The 16,273-nt window shown below is 39.9% G+C and overlaps 1 protein-coding gene across 10 annotated transcripts in view; it reads right to left on the bottom strand.

The window, feature by feature from the left end:
• The window catches only part of DYNC1I1 (dynein cytoplasmic 1 intermediate chain 1), a 186,022-nt gene that overhangs the window by 57,596 nt on the left and 112,153 nt on the right, over nt 1-16,273 (bottom strand). For all 10 annotated transcript variants that reach the window (XM_053946048.1, XM_053946031.1, XM_053946057.1 and 7 more), the window contains 2 exons: nt 15,659-15,758; nt 10,782-10,907 (listed from right to left, as the gene is read on the bottom strand). In XM_053946048.1, the coding sequence (XP_053802023.1) occupies nt 10,782-10,907; nt 15,659-15,758 (226 nt within the window). The remainder of the gene's footprint in view (nt 1-10,781; nt 10,908-15,658; nt 15,759-16,273) is intronic.

Raw genomic sequence — 16,273 nt, 5'->3', positions numbered from 1 at the left:
TGTGGCTGGGTTTTGACTGTTGCCATGGATGGAGACTCCATTGCCAGCTCATGTTGAGTTTCTCATCAACCAACATCCCCAAGTCCTTCCCCTCAGGGCTGCTCTCAATCCCTTCTCAGTCTAGCCTGTATTTGTTCTTAGGACGTTGTACTTGGCCTTGTTGAACTTCATGAGACTCACACAACCCACCTCTCAAGCCCATGGAAGTCCCTCTGGATGGCATCCCTTCCCTCCAGTGTGTCAGCTGAACCACACAGCTGGGTGTGGTCAGTGAACATGCTGAGGGTACTTCAATCCCACTGTCCATGTGTCTGACAAAGATGTTAAACAGTGCTGGTCCCAACCCTGACACCTGGGGACACCATTTGTCACTGGTCACCCCTTGGACATTGAGCCATTGACCACAACTCTTTCAGTGCAACCATCCTTATTCCCTGAGTGTTCCATCCATCAAACCCATGTCTCTCCAGTTCAAAGACAAGGATATTGTGCAACACAAGGTGAAATGCTCTGCATGAGTCCAGGTAGATTATGTTAGTCATATGAAGAATAACAGACTTTTATATTTGCCCAAATCCATCACTTTCACTGATGTACCTTTTATAGGCAGTGTCACTATGTAATTGGAAATAATTAGAAGTAATTGAAAATTAATTTAACATTGCACATAGATGTGAGATTGAGAGACTGAGAGGCACAAATAAACAGCTATCTAGTGGAAACACTGAAGATAACACAGGCAAGTCTGTATTTAAGAATGAGGGTGGAAACATCAGTTGTTTTCATACTGTTCATTTCTCCTACAGTAAATTACTGTAGAGATTCTAGTATCAGTAGCCTGATTCTGCACCCATAGAGCATTAGGAAGCAGCTAAGATCACAGAGGAATAAATGAAACCCATTATAGACAATTTTTAATTCCCCTTTCTCTAAACAAACCTTAGTTTTCTGAAATTTCACATCCTGCTTTCGTCACCTGCAAGGCTATGCTGCTTGGTTTCTGCAATTTTTTTTCCGTAAGTAATCTTGTAGAGGAGGAAGGATTGAGATAAGTGTTTTCCAGTCTCAGGGTGAAAGCCTTAGGAACACTAAATCAGCATAGTTACACCATGTACAGTTGCTGACTCTGGAGTATCAGAGGACCACCTCTTGCCCAAAAACCAGCATCCCTGGGTCATTCACTCGCACCAGTGATGGGACATTTCATGATGCATCTTTATCCTGCCAGGAAGAATGGATTTATCCCAGAAAACTCATGTCAGTAGTTCTGCACAACTCCAGTCCAAATCTGGCTTAATACATTTATTTAATAGACTAAGAGATGTAAACATGAGATAGCAAATGTTAAGCATGTTTTTCTCTCCATGAAATGAAAATGACTGGTGATTTAGTATATGTTCATGAACAATGTGGAACTGAAGTGGGATTGATATTTTTCTTAACTACTGAACAGTGTTATAAGAGCAATCAAATGAATTAATCAGAGGTCCTAATGCACTCTGGCACATTTTGTTGTAGAGATAATGAAAACACTCTGATCTCTCCAATATGACAAATGGTTAAAAGCATATTGCTTCTTGTATTTGGGACATTTGCTTGTCATTTTATGCTAAAATAAATACACTTTAACTTTTCTTTCTCTTTGCCCCATGGGAAACATTTTCCAAGGATAATATCAGTATCTCAGCCACATGGCACGTGCTTCTGCTTTCCCTTTGTGGGAAGCCAGGAGTGTTAATCATCATTAAATCAATGTTGTCCATATACAAAAGTTCTTTTTAAGGAAGTCAGTCATTCAGTCAGTCATTCAGTCATTCAGCCATGGGAGCAGAGGGCAGAAAACTGTTGATTTTAGACTTAAAGCAGTGGACAGTTGTATCCTGGGATGTAATGATGGATTCCTTGGTTTCTGGGGCCTTTTACAGCAATTTAGAAGAGTAACTGGTTTATATTTTGTGCCAGGTAACACAAAAAGAGGCTTCACTCCTCACACAGAGCTCCCACAGAGACAAAAATCATGAGGTGAAATAATTTTCTTGAATTTGGACCAAATGTACTCTTCATTGCAAGTAGTTTGCACTGAGAACAGTTACATAACCCAAACAGAAAAGTCATGCCTATGGCTGTTTATCCATCATTTGCAGTGCAGCTAGGGAATTGCATGGTATTTTACATCCTTTTTGGAAAAAAAAATCAGTGGAAGGATCTCAGTGACTTATTGATTTCACATCTGATCCTGCATTTCTTGTTCACCTAAAACCCTTTTAGCAATGGGAGTTTCAAATATACAAAAAATATTTTAAATGTAATGTTTGTATCAACAAAGGAAAATTGGGTTCTTTTTTCCCTTCCTTCCTTTTTACACTAGGTCATGTTGAAATGTAACCAAATCAACAACTTCTAAACTATAAAACAACCCCAGGAACAATTGCAGCATTTGGTGATTTTTTTTCTCTGCAATTTTGGGATAGTGTGACAAATCTGCATTTTTTTATCAACAGAGATTTTCAAAATTCTGAGTTGAACGAAAAATGTCATGTGTTTGTAAGTATCAATAATCTAAGCCATCTGCAAAGGAATGGTTTTGCAAAAGCATCTCTTTCAGGACACTGTGGATTTTGTCACTGCTTGAGGTTTTGGCAAACCATCAATATCACTATAATTTTCTCCTATGAAATATAGTTTTTTACTGAGTTTTTTTTTTCCCTTAGCTAGCTAAAGTTTAAAAATATTGCATGTCTAACTCGGCAAAGTCAAAAGTTAGGCTTTCTCTGAATTACATATTAGATGCCAGTAATTCAGAAAGGTATAATGTCAGTTATCAGTGAAATAAAGAAACTAAAAAAAAAAAAAATTGAATGTTCATTGTATTCAACATATTCTTTATATTTGGTCTGAAAGGAAACTATGGAACTTAAGAGAAACAGCATCTTTAAGTACAGGTTCATTGCAAGTCTCTATTTTCACACTTGCAAAAAGCACAATGCTATTGCTAGTAGTGACAGTGTATCATTTAAGTGTATGACATCTACCCCCTCCAAAAAAGGCTTAGATGTGAGAACAGCCTGAAAGTTTCTATCCAAGACAAGCAAAGTTGTCACTTCCTAATTATTTGGTTCATAATTGAAATCTCAGTTTCAAATGAGGAAGATTATCTGTTAAACCTTGCTCTAAGCAAAGGAGCATTCTGTGCTAGCAGACTTTGTATGTATAAACACAGTCCTCAAATAATTCAGAATGTTAACTACTAACAGGGGAACCACACCCACCTTTTGTAATAGCAGTCATTTCACAGACTGACATGGCTACAATTATTTTGTTATACAAATTGGCTTTGATGGGTGTGTCGCTCTTCAGGGTTCTGTACAAGGCAGCAAGAGATCCAAGTCATTATGGAAAAATCAGGTTACAAAGGATTTGTAAAGATACAGTTAAAACCCCAGGGAAGGTATGCAACTTTGTGACATCCCTTAAGTCGAAATAATGATGCTTATTTGCTCTCTGACCTTGTCTGGAAGAAAGTTTCCTTCTCCCACTCTTCTTATGAAAAACATAATGATTTGAGTTCTGTGGGAATAAGTCAGGTTTTTGAGATTTTAGGACTGAAAGGTGAAGGGCTATGTGGAAAATATGGCATGCTTCATTTTGAACTGCAGATGCTAGTAGATTCCACGCTAACAGCTGTGGCATTTCAGCAGTAAAGCAAGATGGGTGATTTCAGGACTGGCTAAGACATTGTGGCACCTGAGCCAGAATATACATTTTCACAATTTCAGTGCCTTTTCTGTCCTCCCCCACCGATGTCTTTGACAGGAGACAGGAGGCTCTGTCCTTTGTACATGTGGTCCTCTTTGTCCCCCTCTACAAATCTGCTGCATGCAGGTCTCTCCTCTCACCTAAAACACCAAAAACCTTGGTGTAATACTTTCTAAGTACTACACTTAGCCTTCAGATGTGAGTGCAACTTCTACTGACTCACACACAATCTCTCCACAAGTACTGAGGCACTAATCTTAGGCCATGTGATAGGTATTTTTAAGCAACAAAGGCTAAAAGTGGTGTAGCCTCCAATGGGAGGAGCAAAAAACCACACCTGGTATCAGCTAAGGACAAGAGGGAAGAATCCAAGACTTAAGCCTAAGAGACAAGACGTGGGCACTTGCTTACTGACATCTTCATGGCACAAACTGTGCTCTGTATTTCCACATTCCAAAGAGAAACATGGCAGAGGACAGAAGTTTTGAAACAGGAACAGAGTAAGTATGTCCTTCTATCACAAGCTGTAGCTGAAACTCTCCTTCTCCGTCAGTCATATAGTTAGGATTAGAATTTCCCCCAAACTGTAATTCGAAATGGCACAACTACGCATCTATGTTAATTATTACAGTGTGCAGATAACCACACAGGCACAAATGTAAGAGCAACAATGTCCCCAAGAAAAGGCACAGCAGAGCTTTACACAGCTCCACAGAGATCATCCTACCAATCATGCACAGCAGGAAACAAAACTGAAATTAAAAAAAACCAGCACCTTTATCTCTGAAGAAGCCCCCCTTGGTATGACTGACAACATTTGGGTATGTGTTACAAAAGCCAGCAACAAATTTGGGACCCTGGGTGCTGAGGTATTCCTACTATGACAGCTGTCTCAGTATCTTCACAGGCAGACAGTCAGAGGCCCATTTACCAGTAAACTACTATGAAAAAAAGGAGGAATCTGATTCATGGTTAGGATCATAGGGTCATAGGGAAACTCAGGCTGGAAAAAAACTTTCTCTTCCAAAGAAAGAAGGGGTTTGTGGTTTTTTTGGGAAAATTTGCAGTCAGCTCAGAACCACATGTCTTCTCTGACATTTACAGCCCTTTAAAGACTGATCACAGGTACCCTCTCTCACTAGAAACTGAGGAATTAGGTAAGTCAGCTCTGAAATTGAACATGCTGGATTTTTGGATTGATATTACTTAGGAAAGTTTGTGAAGCTTAGAGAGAGTTCTGGGTCTTTCATTTCTTGTATGTGTCTGAAGAGCTGAATCCTTGTTTGAAACTTAATGCTAACAAGGTGAGGAAGTTTTTGTGGGAAAGCACCAATATAACTACAAGAGAAAATTGTCTTCATTTTTAAAGTATTCCAAACATACTTTCTGGACTTTCCTAAACTTCTTGTAGTATTTCTTTTCTTTAGAAGCTCTAGAGGGACTGAGCTCTAGTCTGGCTTCTACAGAGGAGGAAACTCAAGGACAAGAGGAAAAGGAGGATATTAGTCATTCAGGCTTTTACCTCAGCCTGTTCCACACACAAGTCTTGTGGATTTGGGCACCCAGCACCTTTAGAAGGCAGGCTGCTGGAGCAAAAGGCACATCTGAAGGAATTTATGTTGATTTTGAAAGAGCAGACAACAACAAAGAAACCAGATCAGGAAAAAAATAAGGCAACTCTGGCCAATATCAGCCACTAAATATAGCCTTTCACTTACCTCAATGCATCTAATTCTAAGATATGCATTTATGACTCCATCCATTTAGTTGAAAAGGGAAAGACCACACCAGGATAAGCAATGAAGAGTGGTCAAACACATAACTTAATGGCAGTGTGTGGAAGCCACTACAAAAAAGCTAGGGGAGAATGAAACATTTTGTGGTGCAGCTGAGTAGCTGATTCCTGTACCAAATCCACCAATATTTTCCAAGCATGGACATCTTTTCTTGAAATTAAAATAGAAAACACAAATCCTCTTTCCCACAAAAAAAACCTGACAGTTTAGTAAAAAGATGGAACTAACCAAGTAAATCTGACTGCATAGCATTTTAGGAAAAGGACAGAAATAGCTGCAGCTATTGAAAGTGATATACTTTTGAAATATTTTTGTGATTATGCTAAAAGTTGATCTGACTCCTTGAAAGAACTCTTAAATGGTTACTGCTTCCTCAAATAAAAGCTCCTTCATATGTGCTCTCCTGCTTTAAAGATACACTGAATGTAGTTGCTTCTAAGTGTCAGATCTGTACTTCTCACTGTCGTTTTGAGACATTTGGAAAAGACATAGCTGACAAAGAGGAAATTAGAAGATCAGGAAATAATCCATAATAAATCAAAAGACAGTCAGTGCAGTAATTTCTTTGTTCCTGTTATGATTAGGTTGGATGTAGTAAAGCAGAATTCTTTACTTTCCAATGCAGAGTCCTCCAAATCAGAAAGTAACATTCAATTTGGTTTATTTGCATGAAACGAATATCTTTAGCTGTCTTCCTCCTCCACTTCTCCTCTCCTGAAATGATGGATGTTTGAGGCTGAGATCCAGATACCTCAACCAACTGTAATAAACCTTCCTCAGTTCCAGAAGAAAGGGAATGGTTTGCAATACCCTCAAGTCCCTTAGGTACACTGATTATTTCTTTTCTTTGTGACTTCTGTCTCTGCAGATCAGCTCTAACCCAAAAGCTATGAGATCTGATAGAAGAGCAGTGCTTTCCACATGCTAATAGGCCCTGCTGAAAGAAGGTGCATAAAGCTCAGACTATTATCTACTAGCCCATCTACTGCAAACTGTGAGTTCTCATTTGCCTCACCTAACCAGATATGTTGCTGCAAAGTTTCAGATACTTCTTCAGATCATTCTGACTTAGAAAGCTTAGATCAGACCACTATGAAGCAGAAACAATATCAAGGGCAGAGATGATGAGTAGTACAAATAATCCTCATAATGAATGGGTAATGTAGATTTTTATTTGTATGTTCAGGGAAAAAACACATTAAGAACATAAAAGCTCTTTCTGAAAAAGACAGAAATATTGAGAAACTTGGTTGGTGCTACTCTATCAATCAATGGTACAGGAATGTTCATATACAAGGCCAGCTCTGTGCATTGCAGAAATCAATATAGGCTTGAGCACATATTGAGTCAGATCATCAATAACTGTGAGATACTATTTTTGTTTTTGTGACTCCCACCTAAACACAAACCAGCAGTAGCTGAGAGAAGCAGTGTGAACCACTGCTTAAAATTCTCCCATCTAAACCATGGGAGAGTCAATGTGATTTCCATGTTGTTCCTGGAATTCATTCCATGTCAGGATACTGCCAAACCAACCCAACTAGGGTTGACTCATCTGTGTGGTTTCATAAAGTATTTCTGAAAGGTATGTGTCTTGCCTTTGGAATGCTGGATTACACCAAGAGTATGTGATGCTCCAGCATGGGGGAAGAGGACATCCCTGACTCTTCCCTACAAAGATATTCCCAGTCTGCACTCTCCAGTGTTAACTGCACGCTCAATTTATTTCTCACTACCTAAGGAGAACATTGAGCATTCATTCCTTTGGCAAATGGTATCACCCTCCCAGTCCCGTTTTGCTTCTGAGACAACAAATTTTGCTTGCATAGGAAAACAAATGAACAAATTGCCCAATCCCTCATTCTTCCATGTTTTCCTACTTCTAACCTTGTGGTAAAGAAATGTATGATGAGCTACAGAGGAAAAAATCTGGGAGTCACAGCTAAAATACTGTCAGCACATAAAGCAGAGATATAAAACCCCAAAGAAGGGCAAAAATAAAACACATAGGAAAAAATATTCCATGGGAGGTAAGAGTAGAAGCCATCAGGACTATTTTAGAAAGCATCTGATAGAGCACATGGCAGTACACATGAATTAATGAGTAAGCATGTCCACTTGGCTAATTGTAATTTTTCCTTTAATGAATAGTAACTAAAATTGAACCCAGTATTTGTAGCACAACACATTGTAGAGCTATCAAATTTACAACTACTTAAATTGTATTAATGAGACAACAACTTAATATGACTAAATTGGGTAAGAATTTAATATTTACAGAATACACCACTCCTCACATTTGAGGACTGAAATCAAATGGAGTTAGGAAAGACCATCCTTGCCAGTAGATTTTTACATCATTGTCTGTCATGGCTGAACTTTAGTTGAAGACCCTTGGTTCTGGCAACTTTCAGCATTTCACATTCTCCTATGTAAGATTAAAAACAGTCTCAGAAAGAGGTAAAGAAAATGAAGAAATTCCATGGTACACATCTGGATAATATATCAGGAAAGACAGGAAAATATTAAGGGTTCTAGCTTCAAGAATTTACCAAATGTGCACAATTGGTATCTGAAATTCTACAGGCTGCAATTCCAGCCAGCTCTTTAGCTGCTTCACAGATCTATCTCTATTGATGTTAACAGAACTCCTGAGGTGAAATTTCTTAGAAGTTTCTCAGAAATGCCTTCATAAACCTATTTATTGACTTGGCTTCCCAGAAATGTCTTGCAAAAGCTCATTGACAGTCACACTTGAAATGAGTTTCTACTTCCTTGTGTCTTGCTCTCTGAGCCCCAGATATGGAAAGGCAAAACGTATATTAATCAGCATCTTGTAGGATTTCTTGAGACCACTTTTTAGTCATTGGGAAGGAAAATATAGGCCTATTGGGGAAATACACTGTATTTCCCCAACAAATGTCCACAGTACTATAAAAAGTACTGTGTTTGTCATATGTGGGCAACCCAGCTATAACAGTAAGGTGTGTGTTCATCTCTAGCTGTTGGGCTGGACTGTTGTAAGGTCATGTATTTGGTGAAACAAAATTGGGCCTCTCTCTCAGAAGGCCTAGAGAAATAACTGAATCAGGACTGAATAAGGGAATGTTTCTCTAGCAAAATGGTTATATAAATGATATGAGGCTGACTAATTATACAGTTAGTTTCCACTAACAGAATAACATGATGATCTATAGAACTGAAATCCAGACTATGAGCTAAGATATTACTCTTTTCTTATTTTCCATCTGAGTCAGTTACAACAAAACCTGTGTTCAAGAGACCAAGTTGCATACTTTTTGCTTTCCCATTTAATCCCCTGTGGGTATCCCCATCTGATCTGAAGATAAGCAGAAGATACTCCTCATCAGAAACCCTATAATGGTGGTTCAAAGACAGATCCAACTCATAATGGACTTATAATGCAAATTATCTATGGTCAGTTTAAAAGGAAAATAAACATTTCCCATGGGCAGAACTGATATTCTTTAGCTGGAAAAGAGTGAATTCAGGATACATGTGCAAGCACAGTGTCATATATGTCTCTCAATTCACAGGTTTTAAGGTTCCAGTTCTAAAAGGGAGCACATCCAACAGCATGAGGACTAGACAGAAGTTCAGCTATGCCAAATCCCTGGCCACCACTTTGTCCTGTGTGTGTTTTTCTAATGGAGAGTGTAGCCTGTCTCATTGCTTTCAATGCAGCAAGTCATACCTCTTTTGTTTAAGTGTATCTAGACAGAACTTTAATGGAACAAATTTTTATGTCTTTAGTCAATCTTCCTCTGTCTACACAGGAGGGATACCCTGAATCTGGTCATTATTTTGCAAAATAAATCTAGTTTAAGGATTATCCTTCCTAGAAATGCCATCTATTCTCTTGGAAATTTTGTTCAAAACATTAAGCTGCGTGTATATCATAGAAGAATCTGAACATGGGATCTGAGCTAAGACTTAAGCAGTCTGAAAGGTCAATGCCAATTCAGCATTGGCTGCTGAATATGATATCCAAGAAAACACAAGTCCTCTTTCAAAGGTAATACACACACACACACACACACACATATATATATTTATGCATATAAATCTGTATGGCATATTTGCAGGCCTAAACTCCTTGTGAAGTTGTTTTTCAGTATAGCAAATTAGAAAAATATGCCCAGAATTAAAGGTTACTTAATCGGGTTGAAGCAGCTACTTCAATTCCAGCAACTCCCTCCCACTATGTTACATCTGATAATGTACCCAAGTCCAAACATAAACTTAGTTCAAAAAGATGTTTGGTCCTCAAATGTAAAATGACACTTAGCATACACAATTAGCCAGGTAATACATATCCTTCCAAGAGAAGCAATTTTTACCACAGAATTATCTGCATTTTACTAATCTCTGATTGTTAAGTTTTACTTGCTGAAACTTTTCCATATGGCTTTTTGAATACCACTGTCCTGTGTTTAATTACCTCAGAGGGACATTAATGAAGAGATTTGAAATTTGGCCCAAGCCCTGTTCCACAGTTTGGACAGTTTGATGGAGATAGAGGCACTGAGCTGAACACTTCTGTCGATACGAGGCTGTGCCATTTCACACATAAAAGCAGTGGCAAAAGAGGAGTAAACAGACATACAGAAATAAAACACTTAACTATTTTTGAATTGTCCATAAACTTCTAAGGCAGCATAACTGTAAAGTAGCACTGAGTGAAGTACTATTTTGCTGACTTAAAGGACAGTCAAACTGACTGACCTAAAGGAATTGTTGGAGTAGTTCTTGAAATCAAGACCATTTTGATTAAACTGGAAGTCAGACACATGTCCAAAAATGCAAAGTTTACTATTCAATTTTAAAGGCAAAACATGATATTGAGCAGAACCAAGGCAAGGGTAGGCAGCTTGAGTGCAGAGGACGCGAGGAAGTTAACGTGGGTGGGAAAGCATGTGTTACTGCCTGGATGAGGAAGTGGTACACCACAGTTACTTCATAAGTGCGAGGGATTTATGAACTAAATCTCCTAGGGACGGTTTTAAGTAGACAAAGAATGACATGCAGCCCTGACAGGCTTTTGTTTGAGAAGGCTGGTTGCCTTCTAAAAACACTGGACTGTCACTTGTACTTTTACTAAATATGCCTATTTTTAACCTTAACCTTTTCATGGGAACAGTGAAGCAATGCACCATGTAGTAAATTGTTTTGTCTAAAGCATAAAATCAATGGCTTCCTCAGCCTTACCTGACAATGGAACACATATTCTGGTGTGGTTTTCTTGAACTTCATATTCCACACCAAGGCTACCCCATCAGGCTCATGTGGAGCATCTTCATTATTGTTATAAGATGCAACCATCAATTCAGGGTACTAGAAAAGAAAAGAAAATGCAAATAAACTAACATGGATAATGAAAAACCTACACAAAATCATATCAGACAGAAATAACCTACAGTAAATGTACAATATCTGGTTTTAATTAAAATAAATGCTAGTTCAATCATATTATTCTGCTTCATTTTGGTTTTACATTTTACTCATCCCTAACATCCTTAAAGCCCCTGACACTTGCTCTCTATCAGTTATTCTAAAATATCACAAAGGCGATGTTATTTTCTGCAGGTAATTCTTAAGAAAAGACAACTAGCAAAGTATTTGTAAAGGGAATGAAAAGGAAGGAAGAGGAAAAATTTGAAAGCTTGAATAATTTTAATGTATTTGCTCAACATCTCTTCAGGGACAAACTGCTGTCTTAATTGATTTTGATAATAAAACACTATGACCATAGGGTTGACTTGCTTTTATTCTGAAATTCATAATTTTTTTCAGCATTCCTGAAAACTATTCTTTCTTATTTCATTATGCACTCTTATTCTCTTATGCACAGAATCAACTTGAAAGCTCTTCTTGATGATTCAAATGGCAAACAAAACATTTTCTTCACAGAAGCTCAATTTTGCAAGATGCTGAGGTCATCTTGTAAAGCACAGGGTGACCTTGAATTCCACTGAGTCAGTAAGATTGATGCAATAAGCACTCTAAAATCAGAGCCGCACTCTAAAATCAGAGCCACACTTTTTTGTATATGGATTATCCACTGTTGTATAGAAGTAGATATGCAACACCCATATTTATTTGCTTTGTTTATATATACATATATACATATATACATATATATATACATAATATCATAAATGAAAAACCAGAATTTCACACTGTCTTGATGATCTTGCATCATTTTAAAACACGGTAAGAAGTAACAATTTATCCACAAAACATCAATTACTTTCTGTCTACATAGTAACTCCCAGTTGTCCACTCTCAAATGTTTGACACTAGGCACATCTGACAACCTCTGTCCTTCCCTCTAAGTAGGCAAATACTTAAGAGGGATAAGACAGTGGAGATTATGGCATGTCCAGAGAAAAGCATGTGGCTTCTGCAGACCAAAGAGTCAGCAGCTCAAGTTGTGCAAGACCTACACTCTCTTCTTGTAAATTAGAAATGCTTTCCCTCAAAATTTCTCAGTATCTGCAAATTATTGTCACTTTTTGTCTTTCCCAGGTAAATTCCTGCCAAACCATCCACCACTTTACAGGAGAACAGTGCAGCTGGTAGATTCAAAGGAAGCAGGACAAAGAAACTCTCATTTGGGAGTTGTGAATTTGGTCCAAAGGCACTTTAACAACTAATAAAACCCCAAACCACCACCCTTTATATCATTATTATTGGGGTCTGAACCTCTGCTCTCAAAATCCATTTGGAAGAAATAATGCACACAGCTGTAACTTCTGCCACCAGCAGCTGTTGCTTCCCACATTCTGTACACTTCCGTGGATAATGGATCACAGAGATGATGATTTTTCTGTTCAAGTTCATCACTCTGAATAAGACTGGACCCATGTGTGGAAGAATCAGCAATGACACATGGACACCACAGCCTACCCCTTTCCCATTTTAAGAAAACTGACTAGATTGTACCTACATCCCTCCGGACCCTGGCTGCTGGCACAGCTTGTAAGAATGATTTAGCACCCAAATCACTTGCATGGAATTTAGAGGCAGCAGTAGACCAACCATATCTTCTCCCTCATCAAGACCTGAGGGGCACCTGAGGGTGAATTAGTCCCACACCTGAGATGCCACCTCTCTGGACACAGTTGTGCCAGCCCTGCCCTCAACTGCTCTCATTCATCTCACCCCTCTCCTCTCTCACTCCTGCAACAGAGCTTACAACCACTTCTGAACTGCAAGCTCAGCTTCTCCTTTGAATCTTTTCATCCCACACTGGCCCGTGGCCAATTAAACAGAGTGTGCAGGAGGCTATTGACGGGACATCATTGGGGACTATTCACACGAGTGGCTGAGCCTGCAGTCATGACGGGGCAGACACGTGGGCAGGCAGAAGCAACAAGCCCTCCTGCCAGCATGACTACAACCAGCTAGGATGTGCAACCAGGTCCAGAGTACCAATTTTGAAGCACTTTGGGGCTGGTTCATGCTCCTGGGAAGTTTAGTGGGCATGGTTCGCAGCACGTCTGGCCGTAAACAGACACTGAGTCAAATCTTGCTGGTCTATTGGTAGGTTTTGCAATCAGTTTATGTATTTGACTGGAAACACAGTTTAAAGTTTATGCAGATGCTGGGGTCATACCTAGTTGGGTAACACCATTATGAAGCTTTTTGACTCTTAAAAAAACAGAGCTAAGCACAGTACCCTAAATCCTCTCTGGCACTGCACACTCCAATGCCCCACTCAATCTACTTCCATTTACACAGTTTCAGTCCTCACTGGGTGCCCAGATGTCCTGCAAATGACAGCAACATAGAAATGGTGCTGTGCAAAACCTCCTTCAAGGCTGCTGCCTGAGGGTCAAGAAAGACACATCACTATCCCTGAGACCATGACTTTCTTGGCTTTAGGTGATCTAAGTTAGCTCCCATGCACAGAGTAAGGTGCTATCATTCTTTGTGTTTACTCTCAGTCTGTTGAGCCTTTCCCTAAGATCCTTAAGCACCTAAGCCATTTTCCTGTTGCTCTGTGAAAGAATCAAGGGGCTAGAGGGTTAACTTGAATGGTATGAATGATCCCACATGTTTGAGGCTGTATTCTACATGTGACTGGGAACAGGGTAACTTGTTTAATCAATGCATCAATGTCCTTTGTTTGATTAAGCTTCTATTTGCCTCCAGGCTGTTTCGCAGCAGCAGTTTTATCGCAGAAAATTGAGCAATGTGTTCTGCAGTTCCCATGATTATTCAAGTTATTCTTTGGCACAGTGGACACTGTCATGTCCTGGAGCATGTGTGAGCAGCAGAGCTAATGGTTAGGTGAAATACCTCTGTCTGGCTCCTGCTCTTGTCTCATGGATACAACTCAAAGCGGGAAGGAGAGGTGGCAACTCCATACTCCCAAGCTACTGTAGGGCAGCATGCAGAAGCCCCCCACATAGAGAAGCCCCTGATGGGGTGCCAGGGAGCTGAGCATGAGGAGTTAACAAAGAGGAAAGCAGGAGGGGCCACCCTGGAACAAAGAGGTGGGAAGCAGAACATGCCTTCAAGCCCCAGGGGCTGAACAATTACATTTGGCAGTGCTCTTCTGAGGCGGCTTTTTTTCTTGCTGCCCTGGGAATACAGTAAGAGCTGCCTGTTAGGAAAATATCAGATAAGAATTCCATGTAATTTCCAGCCCCTGAACAAGTGAACAACCTAAGATAAGTGTTTCCTCAGGCTTATATTTGATTTCTGTAGAAATCCATATGTGCTTAAAGGCCACCCACATCACAATAGTGCATACCTGGTGCTAGGCTGATATTTTGTATGAAAGCAAAGGTATAAATCCTTCATTTCACACTTGGAGTGCAAGCTGGCTATTACAAGAAGCCTCTCTGCAACTGGCTGTTGTGCACCACCCAGACCTCCTCAGCCTAGCAGCCATGCTCACTGGGACCCCCCAACTCTTCTACTCTCTGCAGCCTCCAGGTCCTCTGTGCAGGCAGCTGGCCCCTTGCCTGGGAAGTACCCAGAGGGATGGAAGCAGCTCTGCAGCCTTTTCAAGGGGAAAGAGAGAAGCACGGATTGAAAGTCCCCGTGCTTCTTATCCTGTGGCATGAGGCTGGGTTTGGGGCCAAGTAGCCAGACTGGCTTGTGCTTGCATTTTTGAATTCAATGTCTTCTTGGAGCAGTTTTGTTATATTTGTATGGTGGATTTAGGAGAATAGTCTCCTTGGTTCTCTCCCCAGGGAAACCAGATGCTTTGCTCCGGGCCAGAACCTAGGAACAGGCTAACAATGATGAAACAGGACAAGGGGGGCTGGAGTGCAACTGAAACCAAATTCATTTAACAGGAGCTGTGATGATGTCTGATAACCCCAGCTCCCCAACAGAGTAACTAATTAAACTTGTTTCTGTACTTTGCTGATGCAACTGCATTGGAGAGCTTTTGGAGAGTTTTGGAGAGCTTAAGCAGGTCTATCATCAGTTTTATTTTCCAATGACAATGCTTTGCAGTGCAGAGAAAACTGGGTGCGTTCCAGGCATGCTGCCTTAGCATGACCCAGAGCAGCTGCAGGCTCCTCTTCCATCACTTGAAGAGAGGAACCAGCAGTTTTTGAAAGACCTATTTTTAATAATTTCAAATTGTTCAGATACTTTCACATTTTAAGTTTTAGCATATTAGAAAAATTAATTTTATTTCTCACCATTTTGTAAAAGTTTTATGTGCTACTATGTATAGTTATGTATATTTAGCAAATTAATTTTAGTTAGTTTAATTTTAAACCTTTTGTCCTAAAAAAATTTCCATTTTTGGCTGAAGTAGTGAAAGGGAGAGGAAAAGTAAAGACTTAATCTTGGTAGGTTTGTTAACCTAGGGTTTTAACACAACATCCTGATTTTGAAGACCAAGTAACATATACAAAAAAAAAAAAAAAAAGACCGTTTCATTATCGTTCTCCACTCTTCTTCACAGTGAAAAGTGCTTTCACTCACACAGGGCCCAGCTGTTACCTCAAAAATAACATCCTGCTCTGCATAAAGAAGAGCAAACAGAGGCTGCCCATAAATTTTATAGGGGGAAGTGGAAGTGATATGGAAACATATCTCCCAATGCCACATCTTACCTGAAGAGACCAATCCATGCAGGTGACAACACGATGCTTGGACCAGTGCTCATCATAAAATTGCCGGTTAAAGGAAAGGTTGGCTCCTGCTTGAACATCTCTGTGTGAATTCAAACAAAGTGACAGATTTTCAAGTACCAGGGTTCAAATGCTGTGAAACTCAGTGCAGAAGTTTTTGACTACTTCTCAGATCTCTGCTCAGCCTGGGGAAGTCTGCCACTTTGATTTAGTTGCTCCCACTGACTGTCTGGCTGAGAACGATGCAACAAGGAACAAATTTTAGGTCTGTTTCACAAAACCACATTTTTTAATTTCTCACTGCCTGTCTGACTCTTCGGGGTCACCCTGGGACATCTCTGCCCTCTTTTTCTCCCAGGATGAACCCGGCCCTGGCATTCAGCTCCCACTCTTCTGAACCTTCACCTCCAAGCTATAACCAAACCTGTCTTACTTTTGACGCCTAAAATGTTAAAGGTACAGCACCTTCTCCCAGAGATGGAGACAGCAGATGCTGTGTGACACCATAAGGACAGGCTGAAGCTCAGTGCTGGTCCAGCACTGCCACACTGATGCACTTAGCTGGTCCATAGGGATGCTGTTCTGGGTTAACCTCCA

This window comes from Vidua chalybeata, chromosome 1 (genome assembly GCF_026979565.1).
Source record: "Vidua chalybeata isolate OUT-0048 chromosome 1, bVidCha1 merged haplotype, whole genome shotgun sequence".
NCBI lineage: Eukaryota > Metazoa > Chordata > Aves > Passeriformes > Viduidae > Vidua > Vidua chalybeata.
The sequence above is the reverse complement of the archived record's forward strand: the minus strand, read 5'-3'. Positions and strand labels throughout refer to the sequence as shown.